Source organism: Lissotriton helveticus, chromosome 10 (assembly GCF_964261635.1).
Source record: "Lissotriton helveticus chromosome 10, aLisHel1.1, whole genome shotgun sequence".
NCBI classification, from domain to species: Eukaryota; Metazoa; Chordata; class Amphibia; order Caudata; family Salamandridae; genus Lissotriton; species Lissotriton helveticus.
In genome coordinates, this window is record NC_136071.1 from 437047747 (window position 1) to 437070420 (window position 22674).

Sequence of the window (22674 nt, forward strand, 5' to 3'; positions counted from 1 at the left end):
CTCAGAGCTACCCTACATCTGATCACTCACAATTATTATTTTACGCTAACATTTTTCACTAATTTTCAAAAAAGTACGCTCCCTGGGGCGCTACCCGGTACGCGAACCGGGAGCTAACCTCGCAAAATTTTTAAAAAAATGTTTTTATTTCGCACATATGGGCCTCCTCAGCCACCCTTAGAAAACCTAGGGGGTCAAGATAAGTCTACCGTGCCCCCTTCTACCCATTCTGAACATTATTTGCCCTCCATCTTGTATCTTAATTCGACCGAAACACAAAATGGTGGACTCCCGTAACGCTTAAGGTTCGCGAACCGGGGCGCTCAACAGTTCGCGTACCGGGTCGCTCCCTGGGAAGCGCACCATCAAAAAAGGTGGGAAAGTAGTTTACAGAAAAGCCACTGGAGACAATTTCACCAAATATAGATTAGCTCATACTACATACCAATCCCTACCATTTTCACAAATTTGATTGGAATTCCATTTAACCATTTAGCCTGTAGACCTCTCTAAATACCCTGAGGTAAATTACTTCTCAAAACACATCTGAAGTGTTGGAATTGACAACCAATGAAAATGTTACTTTCATTTTCTACTTTTTTTACCTGACATTTGATTGGTTATGTACCTGAATATATATAAAGAAAGAGAGAGAAACACAGCCATTTTGACTACTACTTCCTGAATTACATTGCAAGATTATTTTCACTCACAACTTAAACTTGTTTTTAGAAGGTGAGATATTATTTTATAAATTTGAAAACATTTTCAGATAGTTATATACTATCCCTCTGTAAGAGTTAGACATTGAGAAAGGCTTCTTTATTATAATTATGGATTGATTTAGGTTTCTGTGGTATAATTATGAATTTACTTAGGCTTCTTCACAGGCACTTTTTAATAGTACTACTTCACGCCTGAAACCATACAGTGCCAATAGATTACTTCTCTGTTATAAACTCACAAGTACCTGTCTGAACTTAAACCCAACAGTGTCCTATCACTACTGATATATTTATTTTTTATGCAAATTACAGCAATAAAATGGAAGGTGAGCAGAATGTTTCCTTCGAAATTGTTCTGGACAGCAACAATGAACAAGTTATGGAACCCATTGATGACTTAGAATTCATGGATGAGTCACGGGACTATGAATTACTTCAATGTGTAGAATCTGTCGATCATTTACTCCATTATGATGACGGTCAAATGTGGGAACTTATGTTCACTCAACAAGAGGACATATCGGACAGTCAAATGCTAGACGTTCTATTAAATTTTGAAAAACAATCTGAAAAATAAAATTGTATGTAAAATAAAAAAATTGTTTGAGTCTTTAATCATTTTTATATGTAATTCATAAACTAGTTAAATGTTAGAAATGTTATTAAATTTTGAAACACAATCACAATAATAAATAATTGCTTAAAAATTAAAAAAAATTAAAAATAATCAACAAAACCAACAATCAATTAACATACAGTATTTGAAAAGTCTATCATTCATTTTTCATTATAGTACGCTGCCCAGAACGCTTCCCGGTTCGCGGACCGGGCGCTACCCACGCAAAAAAACTAAAAAAAAAGTATTATTTTTTTGCCCCGCGGGGCCCTTTTAAAGCCTCCACATTAAACGTAGGGGGTCAGGGAGGATATACTATGCCCCCTTATGGTCATTTCCCCGTTTTTTTTGGCCTCCTCTTGTCTCTCAATCCTACCGAGAGACAAGATGGCGGCCGCTCCGGACTGTTTAGAATGTTGACAGACACCGGAGAGCCAATCAGCTTCGCTACGCGAAGTTCCGGTACGCGTAAAGTCTGCGAACCGGAGCGCTGCCCGGTCCGCTGTTACAGATATATATCTTTTTTTGAACATTAATTTCTCAAAATCCACTGAAGCACATATATTGAGACCTAGCAAAGGCACATCGGGCTACCAGTCCCTACAATTTTGCCAAGTTTCGTGGAAATCCATTCAGCCGTTCGGGCTAAAAGTGAGGCCAACCGCCCTATGGAAAACTCAATGTTAAAAACACGTTTTGGGACCCCCCTTTTTTCTCGGCCCCCCTTGACAAACCCCCCCCAAATTTCCAGGGGCTGCTCAGAAACAAAATGTTCCATTTTCCAGAAAATTTCAGCCAATTCCGTCCACAAACGCCAAAGTTATTAGACATAGAATTTTCAAAAATCCCATAGGGAAAAAATCCTAACTATATATACCTACTGGCGACCGCCAGTAGGTAATATATATATATATATATATATATATATATATATATGTATATATATATATATAGGGCGTGGCTATGGGGGCATGCTTCTCCCCCAGCTATGCGTGTCTCCACGTAGGCTGGTGGGAGGAGCATTTCCTCAAGGTCAAACATAGAGCACTATTTGACAAGCAGGTGGTTAACATGTGGAGATACATTGATGATGTTTTCATTGTATGGAAGGGAACACATGCTGAAGCCTGTAATTTTATTGATGTCATCAACAAGAACGACCATAACCTCAATTGTACGGCACATATTGATCATACAATCATCAGTTTTTTAGATATCACAGTGTATATTGAGAAGGGTGTTATTGAAACTTGTTTATATAGGAAACCGACAGCAGGCAACACTTTATTGCATGCCTCAAGGTTCCACCCTCAGCACACCATTTCTAGTCTTCCCTATGGCAAATTTTTGCACATCCGAAGGGTGTACAGTTCCAATACTACTCTAGTGATAGCACAGCAGGCCGCAAAAAAAAGGTTAATGGAGAGAGCCTATGATTCCCAAAAAATTGACATAGCCATGAAAAAGCCAATGGCAAAGATAGACAAGAGCTATTAAAACCTGTCAACAAGTTTAGCAATGCAGTTATGTCTCCATATTCAGGTACTGATGACACAGAAGATGATGGTAGGTCGAGTGATGTATCCTGTAGGTTCATCTCGACTTAAAGCAAACAGGTCAATGCCATTTAAAGCATCATCAATGCTCAATGGCCTATAGTGCTTACCGATGCTACACTCCAACAGATACTACCAAGCAAACTAAATTTTACATATCGTAAAGCGTACTCTATGCGCAGTGATTTAGTCAAAACTAGTCCTGAGTTAGAGACTAAAAGCGGTTGGCTCACCCCGAAAAAAGGCTTTTTTAAGTGCAGCACGTGCAGTGCTTGCAAGTTCGGGGTAAATACCACTTCCTATTCCACTGCTTTTTCGGATACTCCCATCAAGCTCAATGGACACTTCACATGTCGCACAGAGTTCACTGTCTATGTTTTAAAATGTATCTGCGGGTTACGTTATGCCGGAAGCACTAAACTGCAAGTTTTTACACGTATATTGCAACACCTCCAGGCAACTGTCAATTCAGATCCTACGTATCCCGTAGGAAGACACATTAAATTGGAGCATAACAATAATCTTAATGTGCTCCAGTATTTTGTCATTGACAGTGTGCCCATCAACAAACGAGGAGGAAATCAGGAGAAGAGGCTTAGACAGTTGGAAACACAGTACATTATCGAACACGACACTAAAGCCCCTGAGGTCTGAACATTTGTGAGGACCTGCATTATTACCTGTAGTTGCCCAGCCGCACAGTCACTACACATGCTTGCCTATTTTTAAACTTTGCAGTTTATTTAGTTTTATGACTTTCAACCATTAATCTAGGTGTGTACATATGAATTTGTGGTTTTAAGTTATTTATTAACGTATTTGCACTAATTTAATATGGATCATGTTGTAACAACAGTTTCAATACTTTACTATCAACATCGAATTAGGATCTTAGTAGTAACTTCAACATAATGACTTGCCATTTTCTAGAATGACATCATGGGTATACCTGGGGGGCTCCTCGGATACCAGCAGACTTGATATTGTATACAGTTTTTTCAGAATGGCAGAAAGTACATAATCAAATTTGGTGTATATATGGATTTTATGTACATTTATTATTATATGTGCTACTTTTTCCACTAGATCTTTAGTTTTTATTCTCACCAGAAGTATCTTTGCACTATTTTCGCACTTTGCACTTTGATATTGGGTTCGTCAACACTTTGCACTTTAGAATGGCTGAATGTTTTTTCAAATGTGCACTTAGTTGAAATTAATAACTTTGCGTGTATCTCTTGTTGCTAACTATAGGAAGCATTTGTACCTTTCATATTTGTACATATTTATATTACTACCAGGAGGTTTTAGAATTTTCAAACACTACTTGTTTTTAAATTCAGTGATAACATCTATATGTATTTAACTTTTACTTAATTTATTACTGCATTTGTGCACTTTATAGCTTAGGTCTCATTGGGTGGTTGAGTTTAGATTTAACTCCCTTGACTACATTTTTTACGTCATGTTAATATTGCCAATGCCTTGAAAATACATTTGTTCCCAAATTACCTGGTTCAAGCATTTGATTACAATCTTTTTATGTTTGCCAAGGTTAATATCTTCATAAGTGCATTCTTTGTTCATGGTCACAACCATACAGAGTATTTTACTATGGCTATGGTGTCAGCTGACAGTCTATCACGTGGTACACTGGTATCCTATTTGCTTGAAGGATACTGTTACAGAATGTCGGCTTTCGATGTATTTTAGTACACAATTTGTTGTTTTTGATAAAGACTTTGACATCCAAAAAGATGATGTTGATGTTTCTTATATTTGATGTGAAATGGAGATTATATTTGTTGTCTTCCAAAGAATTGATAAAGATCCGTAGGCTTTCTGGACTTCCGTCCCAAATCACAAACAAATCGTCGATGAATCGACACCATGTTATTATTCTTGAATCCTGCCTTTTTTCTTCCTCTACGATTTCCATCTCCCATAGTGCCATCAAAAGGTTGGCATACCTGGGGGCAAAAGATGTCCCCATTGCTGTACCTTGTTTTTGTAAATACAAGCGACCCAAGAACAGGAAGACATTGTGTTTCAGACAGTATGTCAACATGTCTATTAAGATGGCAGAATATATATATGTTCCACCAACCAATCCTGAATCACAGCATGAAAACCACCGCTTTCTCGGGTACAGACCACAAAGGCACGAAAGAAATGTAATATTCAGTGATTTATTCCTCCGATAGTCTCCAGCATGACGCGTTTCAGCTGCGTCACTGCAGCCTTGTTCACATCTATATATATATATATATATATATATATATATCTATCTCATTTTATCGACCCCCTACCCCTAAACTCAACCACCCCTTGTCACAATTCACTCCCTGTGCTCTCGTTCCCACCACCTCGGGGCCGATTTGTGGGGCTTTCCAGTATTCTTCTATGCTTCCAGACACTCCCCTGTATGCATATCCTGACTTCCAGGCATTTTGACATCATTTAGGAATTGACATCCATTCCCAATCCATGCCGGGTTTTGTGGAAGCCATTCTGCTTATGCTTGAAACACCATTACCTATAATGCCCTGCTCACTGCTTTGTCTCCACCCCTGAAGGCCAAGGATGGGTGGAGGAATTCAACTCACCTGTGGCTGGCTGTTGCTATCCTGCTCACACCTGATGCAGATGAGTACTGTGAGCTGTTTTAAGCCCCAACTCCCTTCAGCCCAGTGTTGGTCATTGTAGCTGTTTTCCGGTGAGACCGATCCCTGTTTCCTGAGCTTCTGATATTCCTTGATTCCTGAGCTATAGTTAATCCTTGTTCCTTGATTCCTGGGCTATAGCTAGTCCTTGTGCCTGAATTTGCACTGCCTGCAGTGTTACCTTGTTTCCTGAGTTATTGAGTTATAGCTATTCCTTGTGCCTGGATTGGCACTGCCTGCAGTGCTACCTTGTTTCCTGAGTTCCTGAGCTATAGTTACTCTTTGTTCCTGTTCCTGGGCTTAAGCTTTTTCTTGTTCCTGATTTGTACTGCTTGCAGGGCTCTCTTGACTCCTTGTTTCCTGAGCTGTAGCTATTTCCTGTTTCCTTGAACCAGTACTGCCTGCAGTGCTACCTTGACTCCTGAGCCTTAGTATTCCTTGTTCCTGAGCTGCAGCAGTTTCCATTGTCCCGGACTTAGCACTGCCTGCAGTGCTACCTTGACTCTTGAGCTTTAGCTCAATTCTAGTTTCTGCTCCTGTGCCTTGTCATTCCTTGTTCCTGAGCTACAGCAGTGTCCCTTGTTCTGGAACTAGCACTGCCTGCAGTGCTACCTTGGCTTTTGCTAAATTCTAGTTCCTGCTCCAACACTACCTTCTATGCTACTTTGTTTTCTTGATTCCTGAACCTGCACTATTCTAGTATACCCTTGTAGCCTCCCCTTCTATATATCCTTTTCCATTCCCTGCCTTTCTTTCCATTTCCTTGGTACCAGTTCTACTTTGCTGTCATTCTATTGTGCTGTCTTGCTTATGTTACCTTGTATGTTTGTTACCTGCAATGTATGACATTGTTCTGCATTCTGTCCATCAATTGTTCTTTTTACATTTGTTGCCCCGAGTGGGACGGGTATGCCCAGACGTGGGTCCCGTGCTCTCCATGCCACTGGAGTCAAGCTATCCTGGCTGATGAGGGCTGAAATACTGAAACCGGCCCTAGGATGCTTGTTTTCAGTACAGGGAGAACCTGGCCTGGCAGTTCAGGCTGGACTGTTCCCATTGGGCGCAAAATGTATGACATTGTTCTGCATTCTGTCCATCAATACTTCTTTTTGCATTTGTTACCTGCTTTCTGCCAAGTGTGCCCTGTGATTTCCTTCCTTTCCTGTTAAGCCCTCCTCCTTGCTAGCTCCTTGTCTATTGTGCTTGTGTTTAGTTCAACCTCCTTGCTGTTAATGCCTTGTGTGTTCCTGTTTGATCGCCAGGATTCGTGGGCACAGCTGACTACCTAGGTGGTGTTTCTTCTTCACTGTGAGTATTGTCTTTGAATTACAGTTATAACATCACCATAGGTATATGCTCCACAGACTCTGCCTTTGTGGGTATTTGTAGTTAGTATCTGTAACAGCAATTGTGGGTGAGAAACGTACTGAGCTTCAGTCTTACCGTGTGGAGCGCTTTACCCCACACTCCCCTGTGTTGTTAATGTTGTTTCATATATATATATCTTGCTCATTCGTCCAGGGTGTAGATTTTCTGAATGCTAAATTACCTCATGAGTTCCTGTCCTTTCTGGGTCTTAGCCCTCTTGTTCACTTGTACAGGCTTCCCCTGTGGATCCCTTTTCCTCCTCTGGCTTCCTGTGTGATCATGGGCAGTTCTGTACTACTATTTTTGTGTATGTTTTCTACCTAGTCCCAAGTCCCCGACTGTGTTCCTGACATAGTCCTGGACTGTCCCTGACACCCCTAAACCCTAAATATACCCTTACAGCCCAATAACCCTACCCACACTAAACCCTAAAAACACCCTTACCACACTAAAAACTAAAAAGACCCCTGCCACTTAAATACATTTATCCACCCTAAGCCCTAAACATTCCCTTGCCACCCAAATTCCCTTACCCACCCTAAACTGTAAAAATACGCTTGCCACCCAAATTCCCTTACACACCCTAACCGGTAAAAATTCCCTTGCCATCCAAATACCCTTACCCATCCTAAACACTAAAAATACCCTGGCCACCCAATGCCCTCACCCACCCCTAAAAACGCTCTTACCCTAAGATATATATATGTATATATTTTTATATATATATATATTATTTTTTTTTCAAACAAACACCCTAGATCTTTAAGAGGGCACTCAACAGCGTGCCTCACCCTTCAGTACACCTCTCCCACTCGTCCCAATCCTCAGATGAGCATGACACTGGCGCGTTTCGCTGCAGACCGCCTCTTCTTCATGGGCTGCTCTCACAAAGGCAATGAGGGCTTGCTTTCATTTGCATGCTTTATTAACTTAATGGCCCTCAGGTGGACTTTGCTTAGTGCTTCCAAATTTGATGCATGCTGGGACATGTAGTCTATATTGCGAGTATCAAGTGGGTTCAGTGCGCATTTGTGATATTAAAAGCAATTTTTACATCCTTTTGTAAGGTCTGAGGCATCGGAACGGGTGCAATTATATCAGGCTCGCTGTGCTGAAAATGAAGTGGAAAGCATTCCAATCAACCGCCTCTCCCTTTTTCTGAGATGGTGCTCCTCTTCTTCACGGCCGTGCAGCCGCACCATAATGTTTTCAAACAAACGCCCAAGATCTTTAAGAGGGCACTCAACAGCGTGCCTCACCCTTCAGTGCACCTCTCCCAATCGTCCCAATCGTCAGATGAGCTTGACGCCGACACGTTTCGAGGCAGACCGCCTCTTCTTCATGGGCTGCTCTCACAAAGGCTATGAGGGCTTGCATTCATTTGCATGCATTATTAACTTAATGGCCCTCAGGTGGGTTTCGCTTAGTGCTTCGTAATTTGATTCATGCAGGGATATGTAGTCTATATTGCGGGTATCAATCTTCCCTAAGTGGGTTCAGTGCACATTTGTGATATTAAAAGCATTTTTATATCCTTTTGTAAGGTCCGAGGCATCTGCATGGGTGCAATTACATCAGGCTCGCTGTGCTGAAAATGAAGTGGAAAGCGTTCCAATCAACAGCCTCTCCCTTTTTCTGAGATGGTGCTCCTCTTCTTTATTGCCGGCAGCAGCGCCATCATGTTTTCAAACAAACGCCCAAGATCTTTAAGAGGGCACTCAACAGTGTGCCTCACCCTTCAGTACAAATCTCCCACTCGTCCCAATCCTCAGATGAGCATGACGCCGACGCGTTTCAAGGCAGACCTCCTCTTCTTCATGGGCTGCTCTCACAAAGACAATGAGGGCTCTCCTGCATTCGCATGCTTTATTAACTGAATGACCCTCAGGTGGGCTACACTTAGTGCTTCCAAATTTGATGCATGCTGGGACATGTAGTCTATATTGCGAGTATCAATCTCCCCTAAGTGGGTTCAGTGCGAATTTGTGATATTAAAAGCAATTTTTATATCATTATGTAAGGTCCGAGGCATCGGGACGGGTGCATATACATTAGGCTCGCTGTGCTGAAAATGAAGTGGAAAGCGTTCCATTCAACAGCCTCTCCCTTTTTCTGAGATGGTGATCCCCTTCTTCACGGCCGTGCAGCCGCACCATAATGTTTTCAAACAAACGCCCAAGATCTTTAAGAGGGCACTCAACAGCGTGCCTCACCCTTCAGTACACCTCTCCCACTCATCCCAATCCTCAGATAAGCATGACGCCGACGCGTTTCGAGGCAGACCGCCTCTTCTTCATTGGCTGCTCTCACAATATATATATACTAGCTGCCCGCCCCGACGTTGTCCGGGGATGAAAATGAAAGTCTTGAAAGTTCTTTTTTACCTGTTTAGTTGAGCAGTGCATACACGGTAACGCGAGTTGTCCATTGCAGCCGAACATGTGCCTCCGCTTGTCCAGCCAGTGTGAGGAAGCGCCACAGTGACTGCGTTTTAGCCCCGCTGCTACGCTGAATCGCCTCAGCACCCGCTTTAGCACCCGAGCAATTTTGGGAACGTCTTTGTCGGCTCCAGCCGCAAACGTGTTTGTCCGCTGTACCTGACGCCACTGCAACATGCGAACTGTGTCAGCCGCGAACGTGTTTGTCCGCTGTAGCGCCACTTAGATGCCCCACATGGGGTCAACGGCCAACACCCACAACAATGCCAAATGCACCGCACACTCGCATTGGAACGCTAGTCCCACCCAGAACTCTTCTCGCATGCGGTGCAATCCTGCTTGGTTTTGACGAATGCCGCGCCCAGCTTGGTTTTGACTAATGCCGCGCCCATCGCTCTATGCACACGCCCCCAGCACAATGCACACTCCCACAACGGACTACTCAGAACGCTTCTCACAAGTGGTATAATTCAGCAGGGTTGGGTTTTGACGAATGCCGCGCCCATCGCTCTATTCACACGCCCCCAGCACAACGCACATGCCCACAACGGACTACTTTGCCCCTAACGTTCTTTTCCCCTTATAATGTATATGGTGGGCTGCTGTATAGATTATGTCCATCTGCTGATACTTTGTTTTGCAATGCTGTATTGGGTGTTCCGATTGGCGCTGTAGTTCCTGAGCTTACCCACCTCAAAGGTTTGGGCTCTCTCTTTATAATATTAGTATGGATATGTGACTATACAAACATACGTTGCTTTCCCAATTGCATTATGGACATTGTAGTGCAGCAAGTCTAGGGCATGTGATACCTCTGGGACACTGCACTTATGAGACTATGCCTATGAGAAAGGCAATTGGCCGAAACGCGTCAGGTGGTTTCCTGCTTCATTGCCTACGCCAATAGAAATAAAGCCAGTGAATCCAGTAACCGGGCTGTGACAATTCTTTTGTTTGAGATATATATATATATATATATATATATATATACACACACCTGCGAAATACTTACATTTTAGTTGTAAAGGCATGCGTGGTAAAGGCATATGCATGATAAAGACATGCTGGTAAAGGCATATGTGTGTTAAAGGTATTGCTTGGTAACAACAGTGTTGTAAAGGTTGCTTCCCTCTCTGAACCTGAACACAAGAAGCCCAAGATCGGTTTTTGACCTGTTTGGGCCTCTTGAGTATTGTTCAGCATGGCTCAAGTTAGAATTGCTTTTCCTCTCCCCTGAGGCGGAAGCCGGGGGTCTCTTACGCTATCCCTGTCGCCTACGGGCATTTTAATGAACAGATTATCTGGAAATAATTTTTAAATATTGTAAATATTTTAACTGCTCACTTTTAGCAGTGCGCACCCCTGGTCCCTGGGTGGGAGAATCACGTCGCACCGAGCCCTCCCTTGCAGCCGTTCCTTGACCGGTACAGCCGATCCAGGTGCTGACGCCGGAAGGCCAAGAGGGGGGACGCCATCTTGCTGGTAGGAATAGGGTAGCGCTCTAGCACTAGGACGCTTCACGCCCTCCCAGACTACTTAAGGGCCGTTTTTTCTACTGTGTTGTTAGAATTGCTTTTTCTCTCCCCTGAGGCGGAAGCCGGGGGTCTCTTACGCTATCCCTGTCGCCTATGGGCATTTTAATGAACAGATTATCTGGAAATAATTTTTAAATATTGTAAATATTTTAACTGCTCACTTTTAGCAGTGCGCACCCCTAGTCCCTCGGTGGGAGAATCACGTCGCACCGAGCCCCCCCCTTGCAGCCGTTCCTTGACCGGTACAGCCGATCTAGGTGCTGACGCCGGAAGGCCAAGAGGGGAGACACCATCTTGCTGGTAGGAATAGGGTAGCGCTCTAGCACTAGGACGCTTCATGCCCTCCTCCACTCAGGATAAAAGGATGACGTTATTCCGTCCGCGCAGCGGGCGCGCCGGCGGCGCGCCAAAGGCAAGCCCGCCTGCGCCCGTCCGCGCCTGGACCGGGCTGAGGGCCACCCCCCCTGCATTGCAGCAGTCAAGGCCCAGGTATTATAATGCGGAAAGCCTCTATGGAATGAGGCAATCTGGACATGGTTACTGCTTGACACCGTTTTATGCTCTAGAACTACCATCGATCTGCCCAAGGTGCAAAGAGAGCCTCAAATCTACACAGCCTCTTGAAGCTAAGCAGGAATATTCCATGCTACTGTTAAACTGTAGATCTCTTCCAAAGCATAATACAGAACTTGCTCTTCTGTTGGAAGAACGTGTGCCAGATGCTGTCTTTCTTACAGAGACATGGCTTACGACGGCCTCTGACCCTGATATAGTGAAAGCCCTTCCCTCGGGTTTTCAAATCACTCGACGGGATCGGCCCGAGGGGAGAGGAGGGGGCCTAGCTGTTATATATAAAGATCAAAATCACTGCCGAGTCATCCCAGAATCAATTCCGGATTGTGAAAGTCTAGCTTTTAGCCTGGAATTTTCCCCTAATAATTGCTTTTCTGGCACCGTTGTATATCGCCCCCCGGGACCTCCCAAACAATTTCATAGTCAACTTCCGTCAATTTTAGCAGAACGGGTTAGAATTGCCTCTAACTTTACTTTGCTTGGGGACCTCAATTTTCATTTTGATGTCGTCCCGGACCATACTGCCATTTCACTTATAGATGATCTTGCTGCATTACAGTTAACTCAACGGGTACAGGCCCCCACGCATATTAAAGGTCATTTGCTGGTCCCTGTGTTTAGTAATTGCCCAGAGATTGTGGTGGGACCGCCAATTCCTCTCCCTTGGACCGACCATTTATTGGTGCCTTTTAGTTGGACAATATCCAAGGCACTCCCCCCTAGACCTACTGTAAGGCAGGCTAGAAGCTGGGCAAAACTCCCAGTCGACTCATGGACCAGTAGACTTGGGATGGGCCAGCCTTCCTACAATAAAGATCCATGCATAGCCAACCAGGATTTTGAAAACTGGATTGCACAGTCCATCGACGACATCCTACCCCTTAGCAAAATGACTCTGAAACGCTCCCAAAAAACTGCCCCCTGGTACTCAGAACTCCTTAGGGACAAGAAACGCCAGTGTAGGAGAATGGAAAGACGATGGCGTTTAGGCTACTCTTCGGACGATAAAGCCCAATATAGAGAGGCAATTAAAGTTTATAAAACAGAGGTTAAATCTGCCCAATCTGTATATTTTGCTGACAAAATATTACAAGCTAAATCCAAGCCCAAGGAGATTTTCCAAATAGTGAGGAAACTGACCAAACCTCCTCCTCCCATCATGCATGTGGATAAATCCACAGCTCATTGCAATAACTTGGCAGAATTTTTGCATCAGAAAATCACCCAAATCTACTCTCTCTTTCCTTCTACAACACTACAGTCCACAGCTCAGGATCAGACAACGTTGAGGGATACGCCCTCCCATTCTCTCATTACGCTAGATCACTCCCCCCCCACTAAACCTTGAATCTCTAGCTGCTATAGCCAGCAAAGTAAAATCCGGATCCCCACGTGATCCAGCACCCCCAGAAATCATGATGCTGGCACCCCAGGTTATCCTGCCAATTATCTTGAACCTTTTAAATGCCTCCATTACTTCCTGCATCGTACCGCCTGCTTGGAAGCGGGCCATGGTGCGTGCTCTGCTAAAAAAAACTAACCTGGACCCCGGTGACTTCAGCAGTTATCGTCCCATCTCTCTGCTCCCCTGGGTAAGCAAAGTTCTCGAGAACCACATTAATGTCCATCTGATGCACTTCCTCGAGAACAACCAGCTTCTAGATGCTACCCAGACGGGCTTTAGACCCAGGCACGGGACAGAGACTGCCCTGCTGGCAGTCACCGAGGCAACCAGAATGATCTTGGATCAGGGAGGATCAGTGGCAGTGATCCTCCTTGATCTAAGTGCGGCATTCGACACGGTCAGCCATGACATCTTGCTGAGCCGTTTGTCGAGTGTCGGAGTAGTTGGCGGAGCATGGCTATGGCTCAAATCCTTTTTGAGCGAGAGGTCTTTTCAAATCTTTGATGGAGACTTGGTATCCTCAAGCAGACCTTTGAAGTGTGGAGTCCCGCAGGGTTCTTCTTTAAGCCCTGCGCTTTTTAACATCTACATGGGACCACTGGCTGAGATTGTACGTCAGTTCGGCATTAAGATCATTTCCTATGCGGACGACACTCAGCTAGTGGTCTCCCTGGCGCAGGAACTGGGCTCGCCAACCTCAGGTGGTCTGGCAAAATGCTTGGAGGAGGTCAAAGTATGGATGACATCCTCTCTCCTAAAGCTTAATGGGGACAAAACAGAGCTGATGCTCCTGGGCTCTTCTAATTCCACTTCAATCAACCCTGTGTGGCCCGCATGTCTTGGTATTGCCCCAGTATCCAAGGACAATATAAAAAGCCTGGGGGTTTGGTTGGACAAGACACTTTCCTTTAACACCCAGGCCACAAGACTTGCGGCTTCATGCTTTGGCCTCCTAAGGATGTTGAGGATAGTTTTTCCTCTCCTGACGATGGAGGCAAAGCAGGTGGCCATCCAGGGGCTGATTCAGTCCCGTCTGGATTCTAACAACGTCCTCTATCTCGGCGCTCCAGAATACACACTGCGCAAACTACAGATTGTGCAAAATTGTGCGGCTCGTCCCATGCTTCAGTTGCCGCGCAGGCTCTCAGCCAAACCCGGGCTGATTAGTCTGCATTGGCTTCCAGTTCGACAGAGAGTCGCCTTTAAGGCAATGTGTATATTCCACCAAGCGTTCTGGGATACATGACCTGCCATTTTTCGAGATCTGGCAACGCAGTACCACCCAAGCAGAACTCTTCGCTCTAGCTAGGCATGTATGGCCTCAGTTTCCAGAATAAAGAAAGCAAGAGCTGGCGGCAGGACGTTCGCTTATAACGCGGCCAAGCTGTGGAACTCACTCCCGTTCCAGCTCAGGTCTAATGCGAATCTCTCCACCTTTCGTAAACAGCTGAAGACCTTTTTGTTCAATGCTCCCTCCTAAAAAGCTCTTTTTCTGACTTAAGCAATTCCATATTTGGCCGCTAGCGCTTGGACTCCCCAGGGCAGCAATCGCGCTCTACAAGTCCACATTTCATTTCATTTCAAGTGATACAGTGAGCACAGGATCAACGTGTGGCATACCGTTGGCTACTGATGGCGCTCCATCAAATGCACAAAAGGTGATGGGCCGAATGTTTTTGTAATTTGTCTAACCATTGACAATCTCTGAGGGTAGCATTCCAATCCAATGCCAGGTAGTATTCTTCCCATTATCTTTGTGAGCTTTGGTCTCGATATTGAGCCATACAGCTGATACAACTATGCTGTGTGTGTGTGACTAATCAAAATCTGGTTAAATTTAATGATTTAATCATTAATGACGTTTAAATATTTATGGAAATATTGATGGTTTCGTTTGTAAAGTCTGTTGATCTGTGATTAGTTTGTTAAAAAGTTGCTAGCTCTATTTACAAATATGTTTTCCACTTGGTATAAGAGAATGAACATGGAAATAATTGTGTTAATATTTATAAAGATAGATGTCTAATTATATATACATTCTGTTAAGAGTTTATATTATCTTAAATTGGCTGAATTAACCTTAAATTGTCAAGTATTTGAGTGTGGATAAGTCATTATTTTACATATTTTACCAGTGAGACTGAGACATCTGAATAACATGCTTGTTTTTTCCCGTCACCTTTTATTTATTACTGGTCACTCTCTTATGTCTTCCTCAATGTATGTGCTTCTTGCCATTTTTGCACATGGTCCCCACCATTTCTCTTGTATTTTTCCACCATATTCCTCCTACCCCATCTTTGTTGCTTACCTACTCCTCGTTAACTCACCCTCCATATATTCCTGTGTTCCTGTCCATCTCGGTGGTGCAGCCCATCCTACTTTCTCCTATACGTTTATCTCCTACTCCTTCTTTGCTTCTCACGCCCTCCAAACCTCCACTTTCTTCTGTCTCCCTATTGGGTTCTCTACATTTCCCAACTGTATTACCGTTTCTATATATCCTACACATTTTCCTGTATTTCTTTCCACTTTCTCCTTTGGTCCATACCCTCTTCTCCTGTATTCTTCATTCCTTCTTTCTGCGTTCTGCGATGTGTACCTCTTTTACCACGTTCTCCTGTATTCATCACAATCTTTTCCTGATTTCGTTCTCTTTTTCTCTTCTATTCTAACTCATGGCTGTACTTTCTATACCTCCTTCTGTGTCCTCATCTTCTGCTTTGTTTGTGTTCACCCCTTCCTTCCTATACTCCTTGCCTCACTGGTCATCCTTATTACACCTCATAATCTCCTTCCATATGTTTACCTCTGGATCTTTCTCCAATTTCCTTACTTCTAGACATCTGTTTATCTTCATATTTCCTCCCTCTTTCTCCTCTTTGTTCCTTCATCCCCTTCTGCATACTTACCTCCTTTGTCTCCTTTATTTTGTTAATTTCTATCACCACATACCCTTCTACCTCTTCCACCTGATTCCTTCTATTTCCATTATCTTTTTCTGTGTTCCTGTGTCCTACACCTTCACATTTCATGTGTTCTTGCCTATTCTTTTTCTTTCTGACATCTTTTTACTTTACCTCCTTGTGTTTCTTCTGCATTTATAAATTCTTCTGTCTCCTCATTTGTTTCCCACCTCCTTCGCTTTGTCCTGAATTTATCCTCATTCCCCTCCATAGTGTGCTGCTGTGCGGTATCGTGTCTATCCTGCAGGAGCACTATCCAGAAGCAGAGATCTTCTTGGAGAATGCCACCAGCGTTGATCCAACCAGCATTGTGGCGTGGACTCTCCTCGGTATGAAGTCTCTTGTGGTCTTGCACGTCTTTCCTGTCTATTCTCCAGGTTGCTTTTCCAACTTGTGTGTTTTTCATTGCTCCAATAGAATCCCACAATCACTGAGCTTTCTACCTACCTCCAACGGAGGACATTCTGAATGTTAACTGAACCTCATGGGATACTTGCAGAATCCTCACTGTACCCTGTTGCAACAATTATATGGTCTGTAAGCTTCTCCCCATGTTCAAGTCAACCCTGCGTTATATATATATATTATTTTTTTTGGGCCGCTATAGTAGCATTGATTCAAACAGTCCACTTTCGCGGTTTACTGGGCTTCCGTGAGGCTTCACAGAATAAAATGGTCGATCTTTTTTGCACATCCAACCCTGACGAAGCCATGAGGCGAAACGCGTCTGTTGGAGGGGTAGGGGGTCTGTAAATAAACACTTTGAAACCGGAGACCTGCGTGCTTTCCTTTTTGACATCGTAATGGATGGAAACGTGTTTGGAATATATATATATATATATGTATATATATATATATATATATTACCTACTGGCGGTTGCCAGTAGGTAGTTATAGTTAGGACATTGTTTCTATTCAAAAAGCGTTATTTCTTTTGAATATATATTTGGTGCTGTTTGAGGAATTTTTGCACAATTTTCAAAACTAATAGATCGCCCACGTCCGCTCCGGTCTTGAAAGTTGCGGGGTGATTCATCAAGCGGGGGCCGAGAAAAAATGGGGGTCCCAAAACGCATTTTCCGCATGTTAATTTCCATAAGAACTTTAGACACGGCTACAGGCCGAACTGCTGAACGGAATGACACCAAATCTGGCAAAAAGGAAGCTCTTGGTTCAAAAAGCGACCTTTTTTCTAATGATGTAAATCCGTTCAGTAGTTCCTGAGAAATTCAAAAAGTAAAAATGTATATATTTGAGCACCGAGGAGGATTCGGGAACCCTCCCGAGCACGAGCTTGATTCTGATTGGCTGCCAACACTCCAAACCAGGAAGTGTTGGCAGCCATCTTGTGACTCGGTAAACGAGTCACAAGTAAAAGGGATAATAAAGATAAAAACACAAGAGGCAGGGTAGAAATACCCTGGCCCCCTAGGCCTGCTCAGGGGGTCCTAAAGACCCCCAGGCCCAAAAAATGCATTTTTTTGAATGGCCGAATTCGCGCTGGATACGCGAACCCGGCCGACAAACGGAGCGCGGTCTCCTGCGCTTTGTTTTCTATAAGCCCCCGGGTGGGCCAGGTCCCGGGGGCAATGCCTAATTAATTATCAAGGGCCCCCGCAGCCCCAGGTATCTCCACCTCCCCGGGGCTTAGTTAATTGTATGCGGGGGCACGTGCCCCCTCCCCGCAGCCCCGGGAACCGCCACCTCCCTGGCGGTTGAACAATAAATGTATGGGGATCCAACCCCCACGCTGCCCTGGGGACCGCCACTGGGGCGGTATTATAATTGAGACGAGAAGGCCTTGCAGGCCCCCCCAATCCCCGGGGACCACCACCTCCCCAGGGCTTTGCACTCGAAGAGAGGGGGGCCGCATAGCCACCCTCCTCGAGCCATAGATGGCCCTTGGGACCACCACCCCCCAAGGGCGGCTCCTGCAATGTCCTTAGGTGCCTACCCCATGGACATTGCCTTTTGCAATGACAGGGCGGGATGGGGTCTCTGGGGCCAATATCAGCCTCCAGAGAGGGGCCGCGCGATCCCCTTCCCGTTTTTTTTTATGGGTCAGACTCTGGTGGATGGGGTCCCCTCCCTGTATCACTCTGCAAACACGCCTCCTGGCGCGTTCTAAGTTGGGGGATTTAGTTTTGAAACCTGAGGGTTCCTGGGGGCCAACTAGCCCACCAGGTACCTCCAGTAAGCTCCACACAGTGGGATTGCTGAGAGGTGGTCCAAGGCCACGCCCCTTTTTAAACCACTCTGCAAACGCGCCTCTTGGTGCTAAATGTGTTACTTTTTGCTAAATGTGGGTGTTAAGTTGGCACTAATGGTGTGCACACCACTCTTGCTTTCTTCTGCGCCTCTCTTTCCTCTTTCTGCATTTCTCTTGCTTCTTTCTGCACATTTCTTTCTTTTTCTGAACTTCTCTTGCCTCTTTCTGCACATCTCTTCTACTTTCTGCACCTCTCTTGCCTCTTTCTGCACCTCTGCTGCCTCTTTCTGCACCTCACTTGATTCTTTCTGTACCCCTCTTGCTTCTTTCTACTCTCTTCCCTCTTTCTGCATCTCTCTTGGCTCTTTCTGCACCCCTCTTACCTCTTTCTGCACCCCTTTTGCCTCTTCTGCACCCCTGTCCCTTCTTTCTGTACTTCTTTTGTTTCTTTCTGTACCACTCTTGCTTCTTTCTGCACCCCTTTGCCTATTTCTCCACCCCTCTTCCCCCTCTGCATCTCTGTTGCTTCTTTCTGCACTTCTCTTGCCTCTTTCTGCACCCCTCTTCCTTCTTGCTGAACCTCTGTTGCTTCTTTCTGCTCTTCTCCTGCTTCTTTCTGCACCCCTCGTGCCTCTTTTTGTACCCCTTATAACTCTTACTGCATCCCTCTTCTCTCTTTCTGCGCTCCTCTTGTCTTTTTCTGCTACTCTGTTCCTTCGTTCTGTACTTCTTTTGTTTCTTTCTGCACCTGTCATGCTTCTTTCTGCTCCCCACTTGCCTCTTTCTCCATCCCTCTTCCCCCTTTTTCCCCTTTCTTGATCTCTATTGCTTCTTTCTACACCTTTCCTGACTGTTTCTGCACCTCCTGCCTCTTTCTGTACCTCTCTTGCCTCTTTGTGCACCTCTCCTACCTTTTTCTGCACCCCTCTTGCCTCTTTTTGTACATCTGTTGGTTCTTCCTGCACTGCTCTTGCTTCTTTCTGCACCTCTCTTGCCTATTCGGCACCTCTGTTGCTTCTTTCTGCACTTCACTTGTTTCTTTCTGCACCTCCCTTGCCCCTTTCTGCACCTCCCTTGCCCCTTTCTGTACCTCTGTTGCTTCTTACCTGCACTTCTCTTGCTCTTTCTGCACCCTTTGGTCCTCTTTCAGCACCTCTGTTGCTTCTTTGTGCACCCCTCCTGCCTCTTTCTGTACCTGTCTTGCCTCCTTGTGCACCTTTTCTACCTTTTTCTGCGCCTCTCTTGCCTCTTCTTGCACCTCTGTTGGTTCTTTCTGCACTGCTCTTGCTTCTTTCTGTACCTCACTTGCTTCTTTCTGCACTTCTCTACCTTCTTTCTGTACCCCTCCTGCCTCTTTCTGTACCTCTCTTGCCTCTGTGCGCCTCTCGTACCTCTTTCTGCACCCTTCTTATCTTTTTTTGCACCTCTATGGTTCTTTCTGCACCTCTCTTGCTTCTTTCTGCACCTCACTTGCTTCTTTCTGCACCTCTCTTGCCTATTACTGCACCTCTGTTGCTTCTTTCTGCACGTCTATTGCCCCTTTCTGCACTTCTATTGCCTCTTTCTGCACCTCTGACTTAGAGGTTGTTTTAATCCCCCTGCCCTATTATGTACTAGGGCTTACAGGGAATGGCATGCTAATCACAGTGGTACACCAACCCACAGTGTACCCTAGTGTATGTAGGTGCTCACTATATTCTAAGTGTCTTTCAGCATAGCACTGGCTCCGGGCCTGGTAATCAGAGTCAGTTACCACCAGTACCAGTCAGCAAAAAGTTGGGGGCACAGGATGACTTTGCAACAAGTCCTCTTTCTGCAGCTCTGTTGGTTCTTTCTGCATATCTCTTGCCTCTTTTTGCACTTTTCTGATGCACCTTGTCACACCCTAATATAACCTTTAATACACCCACTTTAAAATACAGACTACCATTTTCGAAACCTTAGACATACCTATACTAGTTACTACATACCCACTCACTGATTCCTAGGTCTACACACACATCCACACATTCACCAATACAGTCAATCATATATGCAGTCACTTACCAATAAAGCACTATCATTTGCACTCATACACCTAAACAGACACTCGCACACCGTCACTCATCCATAGAGTTAGTCACACACCTACTCAGTCATGCAAAGAATCAATCACACTCCCATTTACTCACATATACAGTTATACACCCACCACCTCACTTATTCATACAGAGACAATCACTGATACAAGCACCCACTCATCTATACAGCCACTCTCACAATCACTCACTCTCACATATAGTCATTTATGCAGTCTAACACTCACATATACTGCCTTCCACATATGTAGTTACTCACACATATACCACTGAGACATCCATTCACTCACTAACATATTCACCCACCCATACAGCCCTTCACAGATGCACTCTTGAATCCTTACACTCAGTGAATCACACACTCACACATCTATGCACAGTCACACACCCTCCACCCACACAGACACTCAGGCACACATACAGATACTCAGACAACCAATCAATAACCCATGTAGACACTCATGTAGCTACTCACAATCCCATGCAGCCACTCACACGCCAACTGACAGATTGATACAGACATTCACACAGTTTAGTCATTAACCCATGCATTCAGTAAGTTTAATCACTCACTTATACAGTCATTCACGCACCTAATATATCATTTATTCAGACACTTATACACCCACTCATTCTTCATTACACCATGGTCAGGCCAAGACTCGACGGGGCAGCTGTTAACAGGGATCCACGAACGACATGCTGTTAATACCTAATAAATGGCATCGCCGTGTGTCAGTGCTGAAGTGTGTCTCACTGCTTTGGGCAAACTTTGAGCATGTTATATTAGGCGGCGAGTCCCGCTGCCAAGTACGTACCACCCTGTGAAGAGGGGGGCCAGGGGATCTGATACTCACGGAGCCCTTTTGTTGGAAGCACTGACAAGGATTTAGGACAGCACTCTCCCGTGGAGGCTCATGCAGGGCTTGTAATTTTTACCGGCAGTTAATTGGTGTAACGAACATTTCAGGACTTCAGTTTCCAGAATGCCCCGCAGTTCGCAGCTGCGCAGCCCATCCGGGGGCGTGGAATTAGACATTAGTCTTAAGGAACTGAACCGGAAATTACACTGAATCGGAAATTACACTGAATCTTCCCTTCGTCTAGAGCCTCTGAGGAAGAAGATTATCCCTTTTAACCGCGTCAGGCCAAGACTCGATGGGGCAGCTGTTAACAGGGATCCACAAACGACATGCTGTTCATACCTAATAAATGGCATCACCGTGTATCAGTGCTGGAGTGTGTCTCACTGCTTTGGGCAAACTTTAGGCATATATATAATATATATATATATATATATATATATATATTCACTGAAAAAACCATAGGTTTCAGGCCTTATATAGTTAGGAATTAGCATTTAAAAAACCTTTAAAATTCACTCAAAAAACTATAAGTTTTAGGGGTGTTATAGTTAGCTGGACATTTCACTCATACAAAACCATTGAAATTGCTCCTATATAGTTAGTTGTACTAACTATATTTCGCGCACCCGCAATCCACTGCTGATGATGTCACATATTACATCATTCATGACATGGTCAGTGACATCACTGATGACATCTCAAATGACATCACTGATGACATCATCCAGTGAATGTGGTTTGCTTCATTATTTAAATATGCATTATATATATAGCAATTTGCATTGAAGAATGAGTGAATATATAAAAATAAATATTTGGATGGAGGATTTAGTAACAGTGTAATTGACTGTTTACTTGACCAATTTATAGTGTCTCACTAAATATAGTGGATAGTGACTAAACTGTGTGAATATCTGTATCACTTTGTCAGTTGTTGTGTAAACTGGTTCTGCAGTTGGTTACTAGCTATGTGAAAGTCTGTATTAGTTATTGATTAGTTAACTGAGTATTTGTAAGCAAGAATGAATGTGTGTGTGGTTCGGTGGGGGGGTTGTGACTGCCCAAAGATGTGTGAATAGTTGATTCACTAGATATATGAAGTTAAAACTACATGTTCTAACAGTTGTTTGGGTGAGTGAATATCTTTATGAGTGTGGTGATGAGCAAATATATTTCTCAATGGTACATGTCCAACAAATTAGAAAAATAAAAGGCAGTGTATGTGTCAGTTGTATATTAATAAGTATACATAAGACTCAATGATTGTGTGAGTGACTGTATGGATAACTTTATAATTGTAATAATGATTTTATAATTCACTAAGTATGACTTACTATCTAAATGAATAGATGAAGTTGTGTTTGTATAAGTGTGTAGCTAAGTAAATATGTAAGTATGATCCATTGTTTGCATAAGTGAGTAGGATGCCTTCATATGTGAATAGGATGTGTGCTGGTGTGTAATGTCGATTTAGGTGTATAAGTATTTTTGAAAGTGTTTTATTGTTCATTGACAGCATGTATGAGTGAATCTACAGGTAAGTGATTAGATGTGTGTATACATCTAAAATCACTGAGTGGGTTTTTAGATACTTGTATTGCTGTAACAATGGATTCAAATATGATACTCTTTATTTTACAAAGAGTGATGAAAGATTTTACTAGTGTATGAAAAGG

At 44.0% G+C, this 22674-nt stretch overlaps 1 protein-coding gene across 4 annotated transcripts in view; it reads left to right on the forward strand.

Moving 5' to 3' along the window:
- CFAP70 (cilia and flagella associated protein 70) overlaps nt 1-22674 on the forward strand; it is a 1288671-nt gene that overhangs the window by 920876 nt on the left and 345121 nt on the right. For all 4 annotated transcript variants that reach the window (XM_078662924.1, XM_078662925.1, XM_078662923.1 and 1 more), the window contains one exon: nt 16059-16174. In XM_078662924.1, coding sequence (XP_078519050.1) covers nt 16059-16174 — 116 coding nt within the window. The remainder of the gene's footprint in view (nt 1-16058; nt 16175-22674) is intronic.